Source organism: Ascaphus truei, chromosome 9, assembly GCF_040206685.1.
Source record: "Ascaphus truei isolate aAscTru1 chromosome 9, aAscTru1.hap1, whole genome shotgun sequence".
NCBI lineage: Eukaryota > Metazoa > Chordata > Amphibia > Anura > Ascaphidae > Ascaphus > Ascaphus truei.
Window position 1 is genome coordinate 23,137,047 of NC_134491.1, and position 26,970 is coordinate 23,164,016.

Below are 26,970 nucleotides of genomic sequence, written 5' to 3' on the forward strand. Positions count from 1 at the left end.
CAGGTCCCCCACCAGATACAGCAGGAGTGGGCAACTCCAGGCCTCAAGGTCCCCCACCAGATACAGCAGGAGTGGCCAACTCCAGGCCTCAAGGTCCTCCACCAGATACAGCAGGAGTGGGTAACTCCAGGCCTCAAGGTCCTCCACCAGATACAGCAGGAGTGGGCAACTCCAGGCCTCAAGGTCCCCCACCAGATACAGCAGGAGTGGGCAACTCCAGGCCTCCAGGTCCCCCACCAGATACAGCAGGAGTGGGCAACTCCAGGCCTCAAGGTCCCCCACCAGATACAGCAGGAGTGGGCAACTCCAGGCCTCAAAGTCCCCCACCAGATACAGTAGGAGTGGCCAACTCCATGCCTCCAGGTCCCCCACCAGGGCTGCCACCTTCTCCTGAAGGCCAACCCGGAGAAAATGGCGCCTCCCGGCATCCTGCGGCAACTCCCCCTCCAACTGCAGTGAACACATCAAATGATTTGGTAACGTCACGTGACGACGTGCAGCCATGTTGGAGGAGGAATTGCAGGAGAATACCCGAGGCGCCACCGCACAAGGCCGCCACCCGGAGATTGACAGGCTAAACCCGGAGGGAAGTGCCCGAAACCCGAAGTCTCCGGGTCAAACCCGGAGAGGTGGCAACCAAGGCCACCACCAAAAAGGTCAGGTTTGAAGGATATCCCTGCTTCAGCACAGGTAGCTCAATCAGTGGCTCAGTCTTTGACCTGACCTATTGGTGGCTCTTGAGGACTGGAATTGCCCCCTCCCCCCCTGCCAGATACATATATACATATTCCTTATAGACTTTTCTAAACATTTAGTCATATACATCCAGAGATAACACTAGACCTAGAAAAAGGTTCCACACTGGGCATATTTAATTATACATAGAAGTACTCCATGCTATTAGACTGGTATCCCTGACTGTCTTCTACAAAAGTAAATTAACAGCTACTTGGTATTCATATGTTAAGCCAGCGCTGCGCAAATTTTTTCAGCTGCGGCCCCCTTCCTGGGAGCCGAAGCGTTCGCACCCCCCCTTTCCCGAAGGCACGGCTTGAAATGACGTTGCGGGTCACGTAACCCCACCGCGTCATTTGACGCGCGTTGCCATGGAGACGCATAACATCACATGACCCTGATGCGTCATTTGACGACGCATCTCCGAAGACCCGGCTGCCAGTAGGTAAGTGAGGTTACAGAGGCCTCACGCCTCCCCAGGCATTAAATTAAATGCCTGGGGGAATAGCGCGGGGCAGCCCACCCCCCCTGAAAATTCTCCCGCCCCCCAGTTTGTGCACCGCTGTGTTAAGCAGTCCAATTTCCCACTAGAAGCTGCAGCTATGCTCTGTATTGTGTTCTGCAAATGTTCATTGTTCACAGAGAGATCGTGACTTGGTGGTGTAACCTTTCAGATGGTTGATAGGCTTGCAAAGCGGCTTAATAAAGATGCATTACTGCAGGGGTGGCCAACTCCAGTCCTCAAGGGCCACCTACAGGTCAGGTTTTCCGGATATCCCTGCTTCAGCACAGGTGGCTCAATCAGTGGCTCGGTCAATGACCGAGCCACGTGTGCTGAAGCAGGGATATCTGGAAATTCCGACCTGTTGGGAGCTCTTGAGGACTGGAGTTGGCTACCCCTGCATTTCCGAAACCCTGTGACGGCTCCTGGATAAAAGCAGGCCATGCATATCACAAACAGAAGTGGAGGGAGCTTCATCTCCATCATGCTAGTCACTCCATCGGAGCGGTCAACCTGATCTGCTCCCAAAAATAAGCAAGTGCCTATGATCTAACAAGCACGTCATAAAGGCACTGTAACGCTTACAACTCTGCTCATATTACTGCCGTATTGAAACTACTGCTGCATTCTTTCCTCCCTTAAGTGTGTCCTAATTCTGCTCACTGTACTTTTCACATAAGGCCGCGTTTATAGTGCCGGTGACGCGACCGATGATGTCACCCGTCGCCATTGGCGAAAGTTGAACTTTAAGTTTGAGCGACGTCGCTGGCGACAAGGCCAGTGACGTCACCAAGGGGGAGGGCAGAGTGCAATAGGCGCTCTGTGATTGGTTTAGAGACAGACTCTCTCCCAAAATCAAATTCTACTGACTTCAAAATGTTTGGTCGCTACGTCGCTCTGTCGCCATCGCGACCACTATAAGCGCATGCGACGGATTCAATGTATTTCTTTTGGTGCGGCGGCGCTTCGCCGTCGCCAAGCACTATAAGCGCAGCCTAACGCTTTGGGACCTACATTTAAAGATGTCCCAATTTTGAAACTAGCCTTAAAACTGCAAAGAAGGGAAAAATGGCAGCGTGTTCTGATTTATTCAGGTCCAACCTAGGCCCAGATTCACAAAAGGGTGATAAATATTAGCACGCTCTTAGGTTGCCAGATGGCTTCTCCAAAAATGCTGGATACACTGGCGAAAGGTGCGAGAGACACACACACACACACACACACACACACACACACACACACACACACACACACACACACACACTCTCCTTTCCATGCTGTTTCCTGCTTTCCTTGTCTCTACCCTCAGGCTCCTGACACCTCTTCCTGATTGGCTGCTGCTGGGTAATGCAGGCTATGGCACGAGCTACGCAGCTCGCGCTGACACAAACACTAGGACGCTAATGCATATGAGCATAGTGCGTGCACATGCGCTACAGGGAGAGCGGCGCTTCGCAAAACAAAAAAGTTTGTATTTGATGCGCGATGCCGGGAGGAGGACGAAGCGCGGAAGCTAGCGCGTTCTACTATGGACGCGGCCTTAGAATGAGTTATCTACAGCTGTAGATACGAGACGCACCTACAGTACTACGTTTTTCTACAGCGATGTGCATCTAATTTTCTTTCCTTTTTTACCACCTGTTCCACCTTGTTATTCTTAGATTGCCCCTCAGTGGGAAGAAGGAGAGAGCAGTAATGAGTTACATATGACCCGTGTGACCCCTAGTGATCAACAAGTGATGCCATTTAGTGGATTGGTTATGGTGAATTCCATGGGAACCTCATGTAAAGTGATCCCTTCATCCTCTAAACATTAGCTCACTTTTGAAGTACTGTATCTAAAAAAAAAAAAGTTGACAAAACAAGTATATATCATGATGATACCATTTGGTGGACCATTCTGTTTCATTGTTCTGTTTTTTTTCGCTTTACGTAATAAACTGCATTTGTTGGTCTTCAATTAAAAATGTAATTACAAATAAACAATATTGTGTAGGACAGACTTGATCAACAAAAAGGGGACTTCTGTATTTGGGAAGGATGGGCTGGTTTGTGAGTTTGAATCTATGGAAGCAGAGAGACACCCGCTCAAACTCTGTGTGATCGAGAAGGGACAGATGGGGGCACTAGGGGAATAATATAGAGTAAAGCAGGGTTCTAAGCCAGAGAAGCCCTCCAAAGAGGGTAAGCCAGTGTTTTTCAACCAGGGTTCCTAGGGTCCCCAGAGTATCCCAAAAGGGTTCCCTGTTATGTTCAGGTCATTTTAAAATTGTACCAAATACAGAAGAATTTACAATGCATCTGATCTCAGACGCGCTATTAGAGAGGGTTGGGGTTCCTTACAATGCATGTGATCTCAGACGTGCTATTAGAGAGGGTTGGGGTTCCTTACAATGCATGTGATCTCAGATGCGCTGTTAGAGAGGGTTGGGGTTCCTTACAATGCATCTGATATCAGACGCGCTATTAGAGAGGGTTGGGGTTCCTTACAATGTCAACTAGGGTTCCTTAACCAAAAAAAGGTTTGAAACCACTGGGGTAAGTTATAGAGAAGGCCCCTTTGTTGCAGGCAGCTACTGTTGTTTACTTTAGCAGCTTGCAATCTGCGATTGCAACTATTTAGCAGAATTTCACTCCACTCCACCAGGCTGGAATGCATTATCTGCACTATACGTACACTGTGTCCCCCTGTATTTTACTGTCTAATTAGACGATTCAAATGTTGTATTTTAACCTATATCCATTTACCCACTGACCTTTGCCCTCAGGGCACTGATCATTGATTGTTTAGGGTACTATTTACGGCATCTACATCCCACTCACTAATTTCTCCTCAGTTGTGTGTTACACTACTCAATTTCCCCTTATCAGGATAGATCAGCGAGGGAACACTATTGAGGGCTTCTCTATAGCCTGCCTTCTTTGGCTTAGAACCCAGCTTTACTTTGTGAGTTTGAAACCCTAATTTCGCAAACTTCGAAGCACGTTCTGATGTTTCGAGTCGAACGTCAAACACATTTTCCAATCCAAGTCAAAACCAGAGAAAGGATCGTCCTCAGATGTGATTTTCTTTATTTTTTTTTATCATGCTCAGGGGAACTTTTGGGTTTGTGATAAAGGCGTGATTGGGAGCGTAAATGTTGAGGAATACATTTCACCTTTGGATCTTGGAGTGCCTGTCCTGTTTTCTCATATCAGATGTGCTGCCTTGCTGACACCTGGACGGCCTGCACCCTATATACCACCTTTATGTACGCATAGGCGAGTGCCTTGTTTTCTGTACATTATATATATATATATATATATATATATATATATATATATATATATACAGTATATACACACACACATATATATATATATATATATATATACATATATATAAATTTTATATATATATATATATATATGCATGCGCACACACACATACACACACTTATATTATATAAATGCATACATATTTATATATTATGGTAATATTAGTATTCTGTTTCTTTGCCTGTGTAAGCCTTCTTACCTTATTAATCGACCATTTTCAACATAGTATTGCACGCGGAAATGGATAATCATAGGTGGGCCGAACTGGTCAATACCCTGAAATAAAAGTCGTATGCAATTATATACCGCGTACGTTCGAAGGTTGTTAAATACCCCTACACACAAAGACAAAAACAAATCAACAAAGCTACAGTTAAGTAGCAGACACTAAAAGCCGTAATCTTATTGTATGGGGACGTTAATCTACTACCAGTCTTATAATAAAGAGCCAGCAGCTCCTCTTCTGCTTATGGGTTTAGAAGAAGAATAGAGTGAGCCTTTTTACTTCCAAACCCTGACTGTATAGGCCAGGGGGTGCTCAACTCCAGTCCTCAAGACCCCGCAACAGGTCGGGTTTTCAGGATATCCCAGCTTCAGCACAGGTGGCTCAATCAGTGGCTCAGTCAAAGCTGAAGCTGGGATATCCTGAAACCTGACCTGTTGGGGGGGCTTGAGGACTGGTGTTGATTAGCACTGGTATAGGATGCCTAATGCACCTGTCTGAATCTTTTACATGACGTTCTGTTAAGAAAACAATAGGAAGCAACAAATGAACACCCTTGCTTTGTTTATTTGTATGCCATGTTATCTGCAGTATTTTTGAGATACGTGGATAGTGTGTAGTTGAAGTCAAACACATCATATGAAATAGTTACCGATTACAAATACCAACGTACTTTCCCCCCCAGAAAACTGAAAAATCTACTAATTTATGAACAAAGTTTGGTAAAAAGATTACCAATGTTGCAAGGGAATTATATGGTTTCTTTTGCGTCTCCCAGAAACCCCGGCTTGTCATATCGGCAGTATCTATTGGCTCTCAAATATGTTCACTGCCCACTCTACCCATTACATGAAGCGTTTACTATTTCTGACATGTTTTTCTATCCCATGCAGAGACATTCTTCCACTTAATGAAGTTTAATAGGGGGCTAAAGCAGGAGTGCGCAAACTGGGGGGGAAATGCGGGATTTTTCTGGGGGACAGAGGGACCGCGTGAGGCCTCTGCAAACTCAATTTACCGGGATTCAGCCGGTTTCTGATTACATCGCCATGACAACACAGTGTCAAATGACACGGCGGGGTCACGTGACGTCAGCTCATTTGAGGGGGGGGGGGCGCGAGTGCAGGGACCGGGACACGGGGGCGCAGCAAAAAAACTTTGCGCTCCCCTGGGCTAGAGGAATGAGGAACAATACAGAAAAGTAGAGAAAATGAAAAATATTGCTATATTTTATATATTACACAATAGATCATAGATTGCAATATGTATCATTTGCTGACCCCGAGAGAATAACATCCCATCAAATTAGCAGTGGTAATAGACTGCAGTATTAATCATTACTACTAGTTACTGGTAGTCCAGAAGGCAGCATTGAATAGAATACAGCAGAAGCTCCAAGAATGCAGTGTTAACATCAACTGTGTTAGGGATGCAGTGAAGAGAGAAACACGTGACAGTAATAGACCTATAAAGCGGGTCATTACATACAAACGCCTTGTGAATAAATTCAATGTAGATTTATTGCAGAAGACAGCGGAAACAGCAACAACGTCTCAGGCCCTTCATGGGTCGGTCTTCACCTGAAGAAATGGCCATGCAGGACCTGAAACGTTGTCCTCAAGGCCAAGTGGATTACATCTGCAGTGAAGCACTTCTGGGCAGAGAAAATGGCACTATACTAGGGAAACACCATTCAGTGTAACTGCAGCTATGACAAAGGTTTAACTTGATGGCCGATATGTCTTTTTTTCAACCTAATCTACTACGCTACTATGACAGAAGTCTCCTTTTCATAGTCTGTCAGTATGTATTGAGCATTTATGCATCAGGGAATTACAGACCTGTAAGCTACGTGAAGGTTTAGTACAGTACGGGATAATATTCAGGAATACCCAATGGATAACAAAATTATTAGTAATAGTCAGCATGGATTTATGAAGGATAGATCTTGCCAAACTAACCTTATTTGTTTCTTTGAGGAGGTAAGTAGGAATTTAGACCAGGGTAATGCAGTTGATGTGGTCTACTTAGATTTTGCAAAGGCTTTTGATAAGGTTTCACACAAGAGGTTAGAGGTTACAAAATAAAGCAATTTGGACTCTAAAAATATTTGCACCTGGATTGAAAACTATAAATGGAACTTTTTCAGCTTGGGCTAAAGTCGTGAATGGAGTTCCTCAGGGATCGGTACTGGGACCCCGGCTTTTTAACTTGTTTATTAATGACCTTGAGGTTGGCATCGAGAGCAAAGTCTCCATCTTTGCTGATGATACTAAATTGTGTAAGGTAATAGAATCAGAGCAGGATGTTAATTTCTCTCCAGAAGGACTTGGAGAGACTGGAAACGTGGGCAGGTAAATGGCAGATGAGGTGTAATACAGATAAATGTAAGGTTATGCATTTGGGAAGCAAGAATAAATTGGCGACATAAATTAAATGGGGAAAAACTAGGAATTTATTTTTCCACTTATGAGATATCATTAGATTATATTTCACTATTTTTTTTGTTTGCCATCCTCTGGATCAATATACTATAAATACAAATATAGGATAAGTATCTGTCATCTAAATTTAGCATACAGTAGATTGAACTTAATGGGCATATGTCTTTTTTCAACCTCATCTACTATGTAACTAACTATGTAACTAACTTAAAACCGTACAATTTGTGATAACACGTTTAAAAAAAAAAACAATCGTCAACGTCATATTTTAATAGGATTTTTGTACAGTCTCTGCGTCTTTTTTTTTTTTTTTTTACAATACAGTACCACAGAGATACTTAATTAAAATGTTGGGGATAGAACAAAATGGATACAATGTCCTCCCATTAAATAATGGTTATGTGGTTATGGTTTTCCAAGACTGGCACTTACATCGTCTTTTACAGTATGAAGAAGTGTACGGACTGGCAGAGTTTCAAAAATGTTTAATGGACAATATAGAGTCTGCTGTAGTGTTGTACCGGGTCCTATTTTTTTTAGAAAACCGGGTAACGGGTACCCGGGCAAAATCAATAATTTTACCAGACCGGGTACCCAGTTACCTGGACGGCGCTTACCTGCAGGGTGAGGAAGACTGCGGCGACATCTGGCCGCAGCAGCAGACGTCCTGGTGGCGGTGGCAGCAACAGAAGTCTGATATCAGCCGGCGGGTGCAGCAGGAACACAGCACGCAACTGATATCAGTGTGAGCCGGGAAACCATGTGACCGGAGCAGGAGCGTTCCTATTGGACAGCCGGCTCCTCCTCAGCTGTCCAATAGGAACTCTTCTGTTGCGGTCACATGGTTCTTCGTTTGCTGCCACCACCACAGGACGTCTGCTGCTGCTCCCAGATCTCGCCGCAGTCTTCCTCGCCGGTTTCCCTCACCTTCCGTCGCCGGCTGCAGGTAAGTGATGATGTATTTTCAGCTACTCTAAACATTACTCGGCGCCGGTTCCTACCCGGTGCCGGGCCCAACCCCCTTGCTGCCGGGTCCGGGTAGCTGAAAAAGCACCGGGTGAGCCGGTTACCGGGTAATTTCCGGGTACTCGGTATATCACTAGTCTGCTGCCTTTACCAAGTCTCATAAGTCTTATAAAACAGTGACCTCTGTAGATACAATGATTTACAGCTGTATCCCCAGGAAGCACTTTTAGGGGGTTCGCTTGTGGCCCAATCTGTTCCCAATGTTCTGTTTCCTATTAAAACAGCCGAGCATCTGACTTCCTTTGGCATTATCCACAGTTATGTTTCTTCAGGATTATGCCAACGGCACCATTTCTTCAGTAACCTTAGCCAAAAAATGTGTTGAACAAACAGCTTGTCAATTGACGTACTTTGCTGACTTCTTTCTTCCACTCCTTGGGGCAGTATTTATAAAGCTTCTGGGAAAGCTCCATGTACACATGTTCATTGTCTGGGGCAAAAAGAAACGGAGAGAAATTAACGTAACCTATGTGCACAAATTCATTTGCTATCAGACAGAGGGGTGCTACCTGCCGATGGAGCTACGGCAGAACAGAGGCCCATAACCTTGACCTAATTTAGGGGTTCTCAACTCCAATCCTCAAGACCCACCCCAACAGGATAGGCTTTAAAGATATCCTAGCTTTAGCACAGGTGGCTCAATCAGAGGCTCAGTCGAAGACTGAGCCACCTGTGCTGAAGCTGGGATATCCTTAACACCTGATCTGTTTGGAGGTCTTGAGGACTGGAGTTGAGAACCACATCCATTACAGCGCTGCTGTTATTAATGGCAAAATAAAGGGAAATGTTCAATCTTTCCAAACATGCGTCCGCCATGTGCTGCAGGATCCTTTGGCAACGAAGGGATTGGCCTTGGTTTTCTCTAAGAAGATTGGAGGTTGGAAGCATATAATGTATGGGTGGGCCAACTCCAGTCCTCAAGGGCCACCAACAGGTCGGGTTTTCAGGATATCCCTGCTTTAGCACCGGTGGCTCAATCAGTGGCTCAATCAGTGGCTCAGTCAAAGACTGACTGACTGATTGAGCCACCAGTGCTGAAGCTGGGATATCCTTAAAACCCGACCTGTTGGAGGATCTTGAGGACTGGAGTTGAGAACCTCTGACCTAACTGTTAACCCACCCAGTGGTAGACAGACATTTACCGGTTTCTAAGCCCAAAGAGGAGGTAAATACAATTTGAGACCATTTCTTCAATGAATGCAATGCATAGAGAAAGGTGAAAAAAACCTGCAATGATTGTGAAATAGAAGAATTTATCACCCAATTTGAAATGAGTGGCACCACGCGTGTGATTAGAATTTTGAGAATTTTACAGGTTGGGTCACACAACAGAACACAGCGGCTCAGCGAGTAAAGACACTGACTCTGTAAACAATGATACCAAGTTTGCAGCAGCGGAAACCTGGTTCAATTCCTGGTGTCTGCTTCTTGTGACCATGAGCAAGTCACTTTATCTCCTTGTGCCTCAGGCACCAAAAACATAAGATTGTAAGCTCTACGGGGCAGGGACAGCATCTATAACATTCCTATGTGCTGCGTACCATGTGCTATACTGTAGCTGTGACGTGCTGTGGGAGAAAGGCGCTATATGAAATACATTATTATTATTCCATTTAGTATCTAGCGTTGGAACTCGCAATGCTGCAGAGCCAAAAAGATGCAACTTTCAGTTACACAGCTGTTAATTAGACTAAAACTTGTGTCCTGATCTTATTTCACTTGAAAGGAATGTCGGGATTCATGTCAGTCTTAAGCTCTCCTGTGATTGAAAAACCACAGTGAAGTCAGCAGTCTGCCTTGTTTATTGTCGCGTGTTGTTCCCTTTTGTGTTGCAGTGCATCATCTAAAACAAATGTGTGCTGCTTGATGTTAACGCTTCGCGAGGAATGTGAGCTGGGAGGAATGCGACTCCTGGCAGAATCTATCTATTAGAATCTGCCTCAGCTGTCCTCATTCATCACACTAAACTCCACATGTTAGCAGTGGGTTTAAATCAGCAATGCCATTCAGCATGTTAAGAAAGTGAAAGCACTCAACCAAGAATCCCCTCCCAGGCCTGTTTGAAACATTAGTTTAAATGCTCCGCAGTGTGTTGCTGGGCTCTTCAGCAATGGTAGGGTTAAAACAGGTCTGTTGCTGTATTCCAGGGGGTGGCCAACCCCGGTCGTCAAGAGCTACCAGTAATTCTCAGTAATTTAATTAATTACCAACAGGTCAGGTTTTCAGGATATCCCTGCTTCCGCACAGGTGGTTCAATCAGTCGAAGACTGAGCCACTGATTGAACCGCCTGCGCTGAGGCAGGGATATCCTGAAAACCTCACCTGTTGGGAGCTCTTGAGGACTAAAATATAGACCAGCAAGCCCTAAATGTGGATGCTTTAAGGGTGGTCCCATCATGCATTTCTCCTCTCAGTTGTTCATGGTTAAACAACTCAGGCTAGAATATGTCGTTTTAGAGTGGAAAAGAGAAATTATCGTGGAGGTGGCCATCTCACAAGTTAAAAAATTGCACATTCATGCATATTGTAAATGTCTTATATTTTTTTCCCAGTGAACTCTTAATTAAAATGAATTTGTTGTAAAACTTATTAGTCTCACCTATCGGAATAAGTATTAAATAATAATAATAATTAAACAAGGAGCCATTGAATTACTTTTTTTGAACCCGCTATAACATTATTCGTTGGAAAATGTTGCTGTGGGATTTTTTCAGGGATAAGAGGTCACATAACTGAGATGCTAAGACATGTTCAGACCTGGAATTACTTGACCTGTGTGCTCACGGAGCGTAAATACAAAGTTGTGATGGACTTCGGAAAATCGGCATGATGTGCAGGTAACTGGAGAAGTGTCAGAGTTGTGCTTTGTGTTTCAATAAGGTGTCTGAACACAATAAAACCTAATGAGACCAGACCACTTCTTGCAAACAGTGCCAGCTGTCATCAGGTCTCTGGGAAATGGCAGAATCCCGGGCTGGCCCGTCCTGTAACTTACTTTGTATAACGCTCAGGCCAAAGAGGTGACAGTCTTTCAATCTGAGGAGGTCACAGATTTGGACAAGCAACTCCTGACATAGTGCTTTCACCTGCAAAATGACATTAACCAGCAATCAGTAATCAGCCTTATCTGTGACAAAAAAAAAGTTAAAAAAAACACATTTCCACAGTGTAAATACTGAATTACTAAAAATCGAGAGAGACCCCCTTTTTATGGAGCCATAATGAAGAATTAGGAGCTGTGAACCCACTACCACCATTTAAATACATGTGTTTTGCATCTTGTTTTGCAGCAGTTTTATATGGATATTAAGCACCAACACTCCCAAACACTCTGTTGTTTTGACAAACAATCGCATATATCAGAATATCACAATTGAGTGACGTCGTGAAAGACGATCCTGGCTATACTCTACATCAGGGGTCTCAAACTCAGTCCTTGAGACCCACAACAGGTCCGGTATTAAGGATAGCGCTGTTCAGCCACTGATTGAGCCACCTGCGCTGAAGCAGAGACTGATTGAGCCACCTGTGCTGAAGCCGGGATATCCATAACAGGTGGCCCGTTGGTGCGCCTTGAGGACTGAGTTTGAGACCCCTACTCTACATAGAATCTTTTAAATGCTTTTAATGGCAAAAACAGGCAGATGTTTAAAGGCCATAGTTCCATTCATTCGGTCCCTAAAGCATCCGTTCCTCCTCTGACTCTACCCTACTATATTACCAGGATGGGAACTGGGGGTTCGCCAGGGATGAACTGCACTCATTTTAATTCCGGGGTCCCCCTGATTCCCCAGATATGTACCGGTGAAGGTAGCACCAGTACTTCTCGGTATGTAAATGGTCAGCGTCACGCGGGCCATAAGGAAGACGCGACAGGTGACATTCCAGCTTCCTATTGGCGCGGGACACAGGGGCTTTAAACTGCTTGGTTGGGTATGCGCCGCGGTAACCAGGGGTCACCGGCGCTAAAAATATTAGTCCACCTTTGGTCACCACTGCCAATACTCAGTGGAACCATAACCGCATCACCTACTACCTCCTGCTGCCCCCCCAACATACTCTGGTTTTCACCACTCTCCTTCCTCCCAGAGGGCTATTTCCTTGGAGCAGGGACCTCTTTACCAGTGTGTGTCATTGCTATCATACTTTTTGTATATTGTTTGTTACTTCCCCCTGTATTGAACACTACGTTGCAAGCCAAAGTAATAAACGTGCCGGGTTATTAAATGCCATAAAGCACCGGGAGGCTGCGTGTAACTACACTTTCACACCTCGTGGTGATAAGCGTTTATAAGACATTGCAGCTTCGCTCCGAGAATTGATGTAGCATCCCACACATCAGGTGTGTGTGTAAAAGTCTCGTTAGACACCCAGCCATGCATTATGCACCGCAGTGACTCATGTGCTGGTAATAAAAACACTGTCACAAATGAGACTTCGCGAGCTTGCAGTCGTCCTGGGTTTAACTTCTTTTTTTTTTTTTAAGTTGAATTTCAAAAAGAATTTTTTTCCAGGTGCAATCTTGCACAGTTTGGCAAACTTAGATCTGTTGCAGAAAAGTAACATAGCTGGATTTCCATATTAAAGGATTCAATGTGTGCAAGGAGATTATGAGGTATATGGGTAGCTCCGTGGCTGATACTATACACTTTATACATCGACCATGACTCCTTGCAGACACACTTCTTCCCATTATGTGTTACATTACCTTTAGCGCCAATTCAAATCACTTGGGTACATTCTGTGTTACATTATTATGTCATGTGTATTACTGCTGTGATGCGCTATGTACATAGATCGCTATATAAATAAATATATACATTATACTCGTGCTGGAGGTGCCGCGGCACCAGAGCGTCACAGCCCCTCCGGGGTTGTTTATTACTGGGGCAGCATTATTATGCCTACAGATAGACCTAGAACACTTCCTCAAACCCCCCCCCCCCCCCCCCAAACGTCTTCACGGGTTACAACGTTTTGCACTTTGGCCCTCTATATTTCGTTATTCATTTATAACAACATTTATATTGCGCCCTTATGCAGAGCGCTGTACATTAGTTAGTAAAACAATGGTGGGGTTATACATGGCACATTTCAGGTGATGGGCATAGAGTAATTGTTAATAAAGTCTGTGTGGTGGGATGGGGTAGAGACATTATGGTCGGGCGATGGGTTGGATGCATTGCTTGCTTGGTTAGTGGGTAGGGGCAGGAACATTATGGTCGGGCTATGGGTTGGGTGCATTGCGAGCTTGCTTGGTTGGTGGGTAGGGGTGGGAACATAATGGTCGGGCTATGGGTTGGGTGCATTGAGAGCTTGCTTGGTTAGTGGGTAGGGGTGGGAACATTATGGTCGGGCTATGGGTTGGGTGCATTGAGAGCTTGCTTGGTTAGTGGGTAGGGGTGGGAACATTATGGTCGGGCTATGGGTTTGGTGCAGTGAGAGCTTGCTTGGTTAGTGGGTAGGGACGGGAACATTATGGTCGGGCTATGGGTTAGGTACATTGAGAGCTTGCTTGGTTGGTGGATAGGGGTGGGTACATTATGGTCGGGCTATGGGTTAGGTGCATTGAGAGCTTGCTTGGTTGGTGGATAGGGGTGGGAACATTATGGTCGGGCTATAGGTTGGGTGCATTGAGAGCTTGCTTGGTTGGGTGGCAGGGTTGGGGTCAGGTCTTTGGATTTAGTCTTGTCTGTAGCATGGTGATGGGTCTGACAGTGGGGACAGTGGAATGAGTGATTCTCAGACACGTTACTCACGTTTATAATGATGCTCAACGTATCATCATTTGGAAGGAAGATGCACACGCTCCGCCGGTCCTGCATGACTCGATTATTCTGGAAGTAAAGTTTGCTCATTTTGTTCTGGGCTCAGCTTGGGGGTCACTGTGGCGCTCCGAGCCCTGGCAGACAGCTCAGATTGTTAGCGCTCACCAATCGCGCAGGTTTTCTCATCATCACGCTATGTACGGGAGGAGTATTCCTCTAGTCGAGAGTCATAGCTAAAAGATAAGACCACAAGTATCATCAGCCAAGTGAGCTCATCATACACCAACACCATGCACAGTAACCCTAACCACCATGAAATACATTCATTTATAGGTTACTTTTCCTGGCAATAGAGGTCTTTAAATAGAAATCGGCACATTTTTGGGGCACATTTGGATCGGCCGTTTCCTTTGGTCTCAAAAAGCACATTTGTCTTTTCTTGATTTTTTTTTTTTTAATTACCGACAGTCCGATCCACGGATTCCGCAAACCATTGGTGGATCGCTGATCCGTCGATTGCATTGTTAAAATCCACCAACGGATTGCGGAGTCCACGGATTGGATTCTTTAAATCCGCCAGCGGATCGTACCCAATAGCAGGTTTTGGATTGATCCGCACGGATTGAAACCGGAACAATCTGTCCGCGGATTTTACACGGAATGAATGGAAAGCCCGAGAAATTCCATGGAATGCATTGTGACAGTTTCGCCCGCCTCTATCCTGAAACAATATGTCACATACTGAATGAAAGAATACGTACATTCTTTGAAATAGAAAAGTATATATATCTAAAGAATACAGGCATACCCCGGTTTAAGGACACTCACTTTAAGTACATATCGCCCAATAGGCAAACGGCAGCTCACGCATGCGCCTGTCATCACGTCCTGAACAGCAATACCGGCTCCCTACCTGTACCGAAGCTGTGCGCAAGCGGGGAGACTATAGAGCCTGTTACAAATGCGTTATTTACATCAGTTATGCACGTATATGACGATTGTAGTACAGTACATGCATCGATAAGTGGGGAAAAGGTAGTGCTTCACTTTAAGTACTTTTTCGCTTTACATACATGCTCCGGTCCCATTGCGTACGTTAATGCGGGGTATGCCTGTGTTACATACATGCTCCGGTCCCATTGCGTACGTTAATGCGGGGTATGCCTGTGTTACATACATGCTCCGGTCCCATTGCGCACGTTAATGCGGGGTATGCCTGTGTTACATACATGCTCCGGTCCCATTGCGCACGTTAATGCGGGGTATGCCTGTGTTACATACATGCTCCGGTCCCATTGCGCACGTTAATGCGGGGTATGCCTGTGTTACATACATGCTCCGGTCCCATTGCGCACGTTAATGCGGGGTATGCCTGTGTTACATACATGCTCCGGTCCCATTGCGCACGTTAATGCGGGGTATGCCTGTGTTACATACATGCTCCGGTCCCATTGCGCACGTTAATGCGGGGTATGCCTGTGTTACATACATGCTCCGGTCCCATTGCGCACGTTAATGCGGGGTATGCCTGTGTTACATACATGCTCCGGTCCCATTGCGCACGTTAATGCGGGGTATGCCTGTGTTACATACATGCTCCGGTCCCATTGCGCACGTTAATGCGGTGTATGCCTGTGTTACATACATGCTCCGGTCCCATTGCGCACGTTAATGCGGGGTATGCCTGTGTTACATACATGCTCCGGTCCCATTGCGTACGTTAATGCGGGGTGTGCCTGTGTTACATACATGCTCCGGTCCCATTGCGCACGTTAATGCGGGGTATGCCTGTGTTACATACATGCTCCGGTCCCATTGCGCACGTTAATGCGGGGTATGCCTGTGTTACATACATGCTCCGGTCCCATTGCGCACGTTAATGCGGGGTATGCCTGTGTTACATACATGCTCCGGTCCCATTGCGCACGTTAATGCGGGGTATGCCTGTGTTACATACATGCTCCGGTCCCATTGCGTACGTTAATGCGGGGTATGCCTGTGTTACATACATGCTCCGGTCCCATTGCGTACGTTAATGCGGGGTATGCCTGTGTTACATACATGCTCCGGTCCCATTGCGTACGTTAGTGCGGGGTATGCCTGTGTTACATACATGCTCCGGTCCCATTGCGCACGTTAATGCGGGGTATGCCTGTGTTACATACATGCTCCGGTCCCATTGCGCACGTTAATGCGGGGTATGCCTGTGTTACATACATGCTCCGGTCCCATTGCGTACGTTAATGCGGGGTATGCCTGTGTTACATACATGCTCCGGTCCCATTGCGCACGTTAATGCGGGGTATGCCTGTGTTACATACATGCTCCGGTCCCATTGCGTACGTTAATGCGGGGTATGCCTGTGTTACATACATGCTCCGGTCCCATTGCGTACGTTAATGCGGGGTATGCCTGTGTTACATACATGCTCCGGTCCCATTGCGTACGTTAATGCGGGGTATGCCTGTGTTACATACATGCTCCGGTCCCATTGCGTACGTTAATGCGGGGTATGCCTGTGTTACATACATGCCCCGGTCCCATTGCGCACGTTAATGCGGGGTGTGCCTGTGTTACATACATGCCCCGGTCCCATTGCGTACGTTAATGCGGGGTATGCCTGTGTTACATACATGCTCCGGTCCCATTGCGCACGTTAATGCGGGGTATGCCTGTGTTACATACATGCCCCGGTCCCATTGCGCACGTTAATGCGGGGTGTGCCTGTGTTACATACATGCCCCGGTCCCATTGCGTACGTTAATGCGGGGTATGCCTGTGTTACATACATGCTCCGGTCCCATTGCGTACGTTAATGCGGGGAATGCCTGTGTTACATACATGCTCCGGTCCCATTGCGTACGTTAATGCGGGGAATGCCTGTGTTACATACATGCTCCGGTCCCATTGCGTACGTTAATGCGGGGTATGCCTGTGTTACATACATGCTCCGGTCCCATTGCGTACGTTAATGCGGGGTATGCCTGTGTTACATACATGCTCCGGTCCCATTGCGTACGTTAATGCGGGGAATGCCTGTAAATACTATTATGGATTTTTTTTAAAGTTCAGCTGATCATAAATGTCAGAGAAGGATGTCGGCTGAATAATTGATGGAATCTTCAAGGATGGATTCTTAATCTGCATATAGGCTCTCATGGGATCACTGTGGGCATACTGTAAATTAGGAGGCGTGTTAAAAAATAAATAAAGAAGAAATTATCTTTAACGTCTTTGGTAGTGATCATTATAAATAAGCTGTGATTTACCGGAGATTTGTTCACCAATAGCTCATACTTCCAAAAGAAAAATCACAAGGAATATCAAGAAAAAATCACAAGGAATATCAAGAAAAAATCACAAGGAATATCAAGAAAAAATCACAAGGAATATCAAGAAAAAATCACCAAGGCTCAAGGATAATCAAGGACTGTAAAAACGAATGTAAGTTCTGCATAGATTGGCTACTAAACGACTTATTCAAAAGGCTCTGAAGAGATCTTCCCTGTGCTGGAGAACATTTTAGACCCCTTCATATAAATGGAGATAATCTGTCTTCCCCCCAATGTGCCCAGCAATCTTCTAGGGAATTCCTAATGCATACCTCAAATTCGGCTAAATGATGGTGATCTCGGGCAGTACACCTAGAAAACTCTCAAATGCACAAATTACATTAGACGTTTTCAAGCACAGACAAATACCATTAAATTGAATACGTATAGAATGAAAGAGCATACGGGCCATGTATGGTAACCATACATCAGCTATGGGAGGTTTGGAGCACAGTAATCTGTACTGTTACTCCCACATACAGGACATGTCCTACACTTCTAACACAGATTGACTACTGAACTAGCCACGTATAAGTCTTCCTTGTCAGCTACAGTTAGTCATGGTCAGAGTGTGGCTAGCTCTGAAAATGTGTCTACCCTCAAAAATTGCATTGACACAAACCTCAGCCCAATGGTTTCCATGATGAGCAGTGCACATTTTCTTCGGACACACCCCTGCCTCCAGTGAATCAAGCAATCCATTCTATTTGCTGCCAGCATGGATTATTGGGGAATGACTAGGGTCCCCCAAAAAGGGAAATGATGCAGGTACATTTCCAGAATTTAAACAATCCCTCTAGAAGGTAGAAAATATGAACCTTCTGCTTCAAAATAAACAAAAATGTAAATAAAACCCCCAAAGAACCCAAATGCAAAGAAGGGAAGAAAGAAAGATATATATCAAAGGCAATGGAGTAATTCATAATACAAAACTATGCATCCAAGATAAATAAGGCAACAGAAATACTTATTAAGGGGTAGGAGAAGGGACCACCGCCATTATTTCCATCAGTTTGTGCATTTTTTGTAGTTTAGTTGATAGTTATTTCCTATGAGGTGGACCATCTTGTGTATTCCTTGGCTGCTCTCTCTCTAGGGGAGGAAGCCCCCACCTCTCTAGGGGAGGAAGCTCCCACCTCTCTAGATTAAGGCTATTTGTCCAATATCATTTGCGTGTTTTAATGCCTAGACTCCAAGAGACGAGCTGGCAGGCCTCGCTCCAAACCATTTGCTGTGCTGTCCTTAGCTTAAAGAATATGGTTCTACCGTAAGTGGGATACATAATTCTCTATTTCCTCCACCACCAACTTCACTGGGTCTTGCATTGAATGACAAGGCCACACCAAAGTCTAAATGACACCAGATCACAGATCACACCAACCTATTCCTGCTAACTCTAAAACAGTACAGGAGAAGTGACTCAACGAGTAAAGGCACTGACTGGCAGTGAGTATGTAGTAGGGGAACCTGGTTCAATTCCTGGTGTTAGCTCCTTGTGACCTTGTGCAAGTCACTTTGTTTCGCTGTGCCTCAGGCACCAAAAATAGATTGTAAGCTCCATGGGGCAGAGACTGTGCCTGCAAACTGTCTCTGTAAAGCATTATGTAAAACTAGCAGCGCTATACAAGAACATATTAATATTAGTATATGAATATGTGGTGTTAAAATATATTTAGCATTACTTGATATATATGGTTTTAAGGAGTAACAATCAGAACAGTATCTTTGTGTTGCATTCCAAGTGCCTATTACTAAGCGTCTTGCTCTTTTGCCAGGAAAGGAAAGTTGCATAAAGATGGACATATCCTTTGAAGTAAGTCCTGTGATAAAATACAGATACAGGCATAAAATGCGTCTTCAACACGAGATGCCTTTCATCTGTGTATGTTTTTCCGTTAAATGACCGAGAAGTCTTATTCCTCAGCCTACGTTACATAAGTATGAGTGATGGATTGCCAGCATTTCCACTGCACAGAGCCAACATTAAATAGCAGGACTTCAGCCTCTCATTGTAACGTTACAAAGTTACAGTTCAGCGGACACCATTCACATTAGGCTCACTTTTTGTCTGAATGCAAGTTGGACAATCTAAGAAAAACTGCGGTAAATTATGAATTAAAGCAGCAACCCAATCACTTTAAAAAAAACAAAAAAACATTTTTTTATTGAAGCAGGGGGTCTCCAGAGCAGAATCCCATTCATTTCGGCTCCAGGGACCCCCTGTTCTGGAGATACTTACCTCCGTAGGGGTGCCGGAAGCCGTTCCGGCTCACACCCAGGATTCATGTTATGACGAGGTTTCAAGGTTCCTGCGCGCTGCCGGCCAATAGGAAGCTGTGACGCGGGAGCTTTAAATCCCAGCTAGCTCAGCCGGAGTAGCCATCGGCACCTACTATGGAGGAATCTCCGGAAGCAGGGGGTCCCCGGAGTTGAAATTAATGGGGTTCAGCTCTGGAGACCCCCTGCTTCAATCCTGGGTAAATAAATAAATAAATGTAAAATGAGCTTGAATTGCTCCTTTTAAAATTACTTTTATACAACTTGACACCCAAGGTCTTCCTTCTGTTTTTGAATGCAAAGTGTAGTCATTTAATAGCATATGCAAGCACATAACAGAATATGTATGATAGCTAGTTCAAAGAACAGAAGTATTCACATCACTAGCCATGTATATTGATAAGATATCTATAATTCACAAAAGCCTGGCTTTTTACCTACGGTACATATTTAAAAACAGTTTAAGTTTAGTTTAGTGCCCTGCACGCTTAAGGCTGCGGGCATGGTCAGCGCTTAGCTGCTGACCCGCGCTGAGGCAGCGGACTTACCCCCGGCACCCTTTATGAGGGCGGCTTTAGGGGGCACTTCCGCACGCTTCCGCAGGAGACATTTCAAATGAAGTTTTGGCGCTGAGGGGAGAGCGTAGGGCCGGTCACGTGAGCAGTTCACCCAATAAGGGCGAACTAGCTCCTTGATGTCACTGGCCCACCCCCAGACACGCCCCCAGACACGCCCCCGGACGGCGCACGCTCTAAGGCCAGGGAAAGCACCCGCTTTCCCTCAGCCTCCGCACGGCTGCAGTCTCTATGGACTCAGCCTTAGTGTTCACCCACACAGTAATATTAAAAGCTTTCTTCATTGTGTGTGACAGATGTGCCAATACATCATTTGTTAAAAGGGATTATTAAAACATAATTTTAAACTCAGGCCCTCATGAATAATCCAGGGCACTGCGGATTTTTGAATCAAAAGTTAAATTTATTTGTCAGAGTAACAAATACATTAAACTTTTGATTCAAAAATCCGCAGTTCTCCGAATCATCCTCTGATATACTGATTCCGGATTGTTTTGACAGGTATTCCCTGAGCCAGCAGCACCGGTAACCATAGATATTGACAAATTTAATATTGGTGTGCAGCATAAAAATTTTATTTCCTCATGAATAATCAACATACCACATTATGATGCAAAACAGAATATGACTAAACCTAAAAATCCAACATTAATTAAATCTGATCATCACGTTGCCTGCTTTTAACATCACAGAGGAGGACGTGTCACTGCTGATCTCTTCTTCCTCTACCATTTGCTCTCTTGGCCCCATTCCCTCCCATCTCCTCAAACCTCTTTATCCTACTCGTATGCCCTCACTCACAGATAATTTTCAACTTCTCCTCCGCTCTGGTACTTTTCCCACCTTCTTCAAGCACAGAAAAAATATACCCTTGCTCAAAAACAGCAAGCTTGACCCTAACTGTCTCTCTAATTATTGCCCTGTCTCCCTCCTGCCTCTAAACACATTGAACGCATTGTATTTGCTCGCTTGCTCCCTTTTCTTACCTCCTATTCTATCCTCAACAATCTGGCTTCCGCACTGCTCACTACACTGAAACAGCCCTCACTAAAATAGCTAATGACCTCCATGCTGCCTAAGACAAAGGTCATTAACTCTAATTATATTCCTCAACCCCGCTGCAGTTTTTTCCTCTGTAGCTCTACTGCTAAAACTCTAATGCAGGCCCTCATTCTCTCCCGTCTCAATTATTGTAACCTTCTATTGTCTGGCCTTCCTGCCTCTCACCTGTCTCCTCCATCAATCTATCCTAAACGCTGCTGCTAGAATCACTTTACTCTCTCCTAAATCTGCCTCAGTGTCTCTCCTGCTGAAATCCTTCTCCTGACTTCTTATTAAAGCCCATATTACTTACAAAATTCTCCTCCCTTTTAAAAAGGTTATACACTCTTCTGCCCTTCCTTACATCTCAGCCCTAATTTCTCACTATACACTGTCCCGACTCTTGCGTTCTGCTCAGGGATGTCTTCTGTCTACCCCCTTTTGTATCTAAAGTACTCTCCCACCTAAAATCTAGCACTCACTGCCCCGCACCTCTGGATTGTTCCCCCCAATATCCAACTAGCGCCCTCTCTCTCCACCTTTAAGCCCCATCTTAAACACACCTCTTTAATGAAGCATACAGTATGGGTAGCTCCGTGGCTGATACTATTCACCTCACATGCACTGACCTTGTCCCCTTGCAGACGCACTTACCAGAACACCCTCCACTGTCTCTGTAAGTTCTCCCTACTTGCCACTTAGATTGTAAGCTCTTCAGGGCAGGAACTCTCTTTCCTAGTGTTACTTTTATAGCTTAAAGCACTTGTTCAGATTATGTGTTATATTATTCGGTGCAACGGACTGCCAAGCGGACACATTGGTTTTCTAAAACTATGAATAACAAGACTTTATTTGCTTAATTTCGGAGACCATAAATCACTGCAAGTTCTCTTTCCATTTCATTGCAGGTTGCAACCTGAAGACATGTCAGATTTATCGAGTAAGCAAGAAAGTTCCCTGTGTCAGTCCCGCTGTGTCTCGCAGAATATACTCAGGGGGAAGAGAAAAGTGCGAATGCAAGGAGGATTTCTTCCTTACAACGGCATTCTTCCCATTTCTACAGTGATAGAGTTGCCAGGTGTCGGGTTTTGAACCGGACAGACCAGTATGTGTATGTATATATAATATGCAAAAATACAATGATGCCTGGTGCATTCCAAAAGCAGAAAATGGTATATAAGGGCTAATATGGGGTGCCAGCAGAAAGACTGGGGCCCCAAACCAGTCCAAAACAATTGATGAGGTTGTCAAAAAGGTATTTATTCACACCATGTGAAGTAACCAAACACAGCAGTTTGAGCAACGTTTCGGACAACTATTGGTCTTTTATCAAGCTGTGAGTGCTGCAGATTTTTCTCCTTTCTACAGTATATATAATATGTATATATTATATATAATATACACACATACACGTGCCCACATTTACATAATGAAATATTGTTTGCTGCTTGTGATAACTATAACACCACAATATCTATCCTTTAAAGTAGCAAACCATTAATCAGACATACGGAGTAAAATGAGGAGTCTGTCCCAAGCACCTCCAGGGTATACCAAGTTCTTGGTTTGAAGCCCTGTAAAATCGAGGACATGGAATAGCGACATTTGCTGCAAACTTAGTCTGCATTAAAGCTGAAAACTCAAATCCAAGATTGTAAATTTGTAGCATTGTGCACTGAGGCACTATCATTCTGCATTATTAATGGATGTCAGATTATATGTTTTGATACTGCAGCCCTGGTTTTACTAACTGCAATCAGAAAGTATATTGTGGGAACATGCATCATTACAGGTTTAGAACAGGGACAGTATATCAAAGGAACAGTACCAACACGTGTGTGCGATACCTTATTAATGGACTTACACAATTTTACATTGACAAGCTTTCAGGAGTTGAACTTCTCCCTTTATCAGGTCAGAGATAATTAAATGTGATTTGATGAAGGGAGAGATTTAGCTCACAAACAGCACATGTATTGATCTACATAATTGATGGGACATTGATGGAACTACATTATCTTGTATTATAATAATATAAATCAGACACAATTATTTCAATGCTTTGTGCTGTTGATGTTTGTACCTTAATCAAAGTATTTTGTTTGTAGTTTTAAAATGGCAGCCCACACAGCACTTTGGAATATATATATATATATATATATATTAATATATCCAGCATTTGATCACCTTTATTTAAAATGAATTGCCTACGCTGCCGATCAATTCGTTCTCCCGTGATCGATCAGTAAAGATTCAGCTTTCCAGGGTTTACTAAATGGCTGCCTTTCAGTTTCAAGCAATCCTTTAGTCAGTGTAAATGAGCAGCTACAATGTATTCTTATATTACTGAAGTAACATTATCTATTGTTACAGTTTGCAGCTCAAACTGCTGGGAATATTGGCAACAAATGATCACAAACAGGAAAGTGTTACAAAGATCTTGCACTTCTGGGTAAGTTTGCTAAAACCTGCTATAGAAATCAAAGGATGCTCAATATATTAAAACTCAAATAATAACATTGAGTTTAATAAAAAAAAAAATATATATATATAGCACAGTAAGTCTTATCTAATACTACAGAACAAATTTAGTTAAAAAAACCACATGTAGAATATTGCTTGGATTGCGCCTTTAAAGGGCCTTTTTTTTTTTTTTTTTTTTTACATATTTATTTATAAAGTGTGTTACCAGGAAGTAATACATTGAGAGTTACCTCTCATTTTCAAGTATGTCCCAGTAAAACTTCTCTGTCCATCCCTAATTCTGTAGAATAACAGTTGAAGGAGCAGTGGCACTCTCACCGACCTGCAGCTAATAGATACATTGCATGAACTAAACAGGATTGCCGTTTCGGTCCCTCTCCTGACCCCTTTTCAAGAGTGACCAAAATGTTGATTCTTTGAATGAACAGAATGTCCCTATCCGCTGGAAGTCTGAGTGTGACGATTCTTCAACTATTATTCTACCGAATTCTACAATGTGCTTGGCGCCCGTGGCTGCCCTTCAAGGATATCGCGATTGCCCAACTCCTATATTTAACATCACTGGGGCGACTTGAAAAGATAATTGGGCCTATGGAACATGGTGAATGACATTTTGGCCGATAAACTGAGGCAAGAAAACAAACGATATTGCGGGTGTGCGTCTATATACGAACCTTTGTTTTCATTGTTAATCTTCAAATGTTTTGCAGTCAGGAATATTGGCACAAAGAGGCACAGGTGTAAATGGCAAAACAATGTGTGGAAAATGCAGCAGAATTGTGCACCACGTTAAACCTTGCGTAAAACCTACGCAGTCCCTTTATATTGTTAGCGCAGAATTATAAGTATTGCTATCAAGTAGGGGTCCTTTTCGCTGTCTGTGTTACGCAGAACTATAAGGCTGCGTCCATAGACACAGCAGCCGTGCGGAGGCGCACGGAGGCTGAGGGAAAGTGGGTGCTTTCCCTGGCCTTAGTTCGCACTCCATCCGGGGGCGTGTGTATGGGCAGACCAGTGATGTCACAGAGCTGGTTCGCCCTCATTGGGCGAACCGCTCACGTGATCGCCCTATCGCATCGTGCGCCCCCTCCCGCTTACGCACGCACGCTGTATAGACACGATCACTGCCTTTAGGCAGTCTGATCGCTTAGCGTACGGACGCGTCCGCGCGGTCTGCCCCTCTATGGACGCAGCCTAAGTGCTTAAAAGTAGCTATGTAACAGCTAAACATGTTCTTGAAGCAGCACAGATGTTTCACTATATACAGTACATTAACAACATTGTATATTTTCCCAGCATGGCTATTATAAAATATATTAATATAATTATTGATATTTACAAGCACTCGTAAATTTTTTTACACAATTCTGTTTAATATTTTGAAATTGTATTAAATCAGGCATGCAATACGTGAAAGGTAATATCAGGCAGCGAATGTTCGTTTAGGAGTCACATAATGACTTTCATATATACCACGTACATTTAATGAGGGTTTGTATCACTTTTTAGCATTACTATTTTGACTTTCTTACAAACAACACATAAGTACATGGGTGGCCAACTCCAGTTCTCAAGGACCGCCAACAAACCGGGTATTAGAGATATCCCTGCTTCAGCACAGGTGGCTCAGTCAAAGACTGAACCACCTGTTCTGAATCAGGTACATCCTTGAAAGCTAATCTGTAGGTGGCCCTTGAGGACTAGAGTTGGCTGCCCCTGTGTGAGTACATAAGGCCGCACACTGTAACAGTTTGATTCTGGACCCCAGTTTTTGTTTAGCAATGAGGTAGAACCCATTGCCAGGACAATTGGATCTCTATCAGTGAGTCTGCAAAACAGCAGCATTCTTCCCATTCTAAACCTGATCTTGCATCAGAGAGACCCCGATATTGGTCCCATTTGCAGGATATACAGGTTGGATCAACATCAAGATCATATGCCAAACCCTTGACTTCCGGATTCCTCCATTTTTCCTGCTAGTCAAACAATTTTAGCCAACTCCCAACAATACTCGGACACCACTTGCCAGCAACATTCAACATAGCTTAACCATCAACTTTAAAACAACTGTAGCATGCCAGTCATTGACTACTCAGGCCAATGGACACGTCACACCATACTCTCCAAAGGTTAGCGCAAGCCCTACCGCAAGGCTATCGGCATACAACTGAAGTCACTTAACCTATCGCAACTCATTCCCAACCCACACGGATAAACCTGAAATCGCATAACCATTCCTTGCTAAACTGGATTCTCTCCTCAAACCCCAGCAGAATCCAATCCTCTGGCATCCTTCCTGACATTTTCAGTGACCATGCAATAGTGTACTGTGTAAGGAAAATTAAAACGCCCCAATCAAGCCCTAAAGTTCTCCTCACTAGAACATTTAAAAACTTTAACTCACAACATTTTCTGGATGACCTTACCAACTGCCCATGGCACAGAATCGATTTAATTCCCGACCCTAATTCTGCGCTTGACTATTTCCAATCAGAGTTCTTAAAACTCTGCAATACCCATGCTCCACTACGCAAAATAAGGGTACGGGGGGCCCACCTTCCATGGGTTACAACTGACCTTATTGCACTCTACCAGCTCAGGGATACCTTGTGGAAAAGCTACAAAGTAACTGGCACTACCAAGGATCTCAATCACTACAGATGCATGCGGAACATGTGCACAAGGCAAACAAGGCATGCAAAAGCACAATATTACTCTGACAATCTCCACCAAAATACAACAAACCCAGCTAACTTCTGGAAGGTTATCAACAATATATTCCAGCCTCCTAACCATCAACAACCAAGTAATATCACTAAGGGGGATATTACTCTGACAGACCCCACTGACATTGCAAATGCATTCAATGATTACTTTGTGGGGTGCGCCACTAACTTATTAGCAAAACGCAGCCCAAACCACAAACCTGAATCTCATCCTGGGAGTACCCCTATAGTCCCACCCCCTCCCAACACTGCCCACAATTTTCAATTTGGCCCAGTATCTGAAGAGGAGATTATACAAGCGCTCCTCAAACTAAAACTAAGCAGCCAATGTGGACCTGACTTACTACAATCTAGGTTCCTACGACTTGGTGCCCCAGCCATTGCCAAACCAATTGCGTCCATAGTCAACTCTATCCTGTCTGCAGGCCATATCCCTAAGACCTGGAAAACTGCCAGAGTTGTCCCAATCTTCAAAAGTGGGGACAAAAACACTGTCTCAAACTACAGGCCAATCTCACT

At 44.4% G+C, this 26,970-nt stretch overlaps 1 protein-coding gene across 8 annotated transcripts in view; it reads right to left on the reverse strand.

Annotated features, from left to right (window-relative positions):
• FRMD6 (FERM domain containing 6) overlaps nucleotides 1-26,970 on the reverse strand; it is a 191,265-nt gene that overhangs the window by 26,990 nt on the left and 137,305 nt on the right. For 7 of the 8 annotated variants that reach the window (XM_075613801.1, XM_075613800.1, XM_075613799.1 and 4 more), the window contains exons 2-5: nucleotides 14,008-14,249; nucleotides 11,244-11,334; nucleotides 8,599-8,678; nucleotides 4,755-4,831 (exon numbers count right to left, since the gene is read on the reverse strand). In XM_075613801.1, the coding sequence (XP_075469916.1) occupies nucleotides 4,755-4,831; nucleotides 8,599-8,678; nucleotides 11,244-11,334; nucleotides 14,008-14,106 (347 nt within the window). In that variant the 5' untranslated portion in view covers nucleotides 14,107-14,249. Of the gene's footprint in view, nucleotides 1-4,754; nucleotides 4,832-8,598; nucleotides 8,679-11,243; nucleotides 11,335-14,007; nucleotides 14,250-26,970 lie in introns of those variants that run through there. The other variant, XM_075613806.1, reaches the window with a different exon arrangement.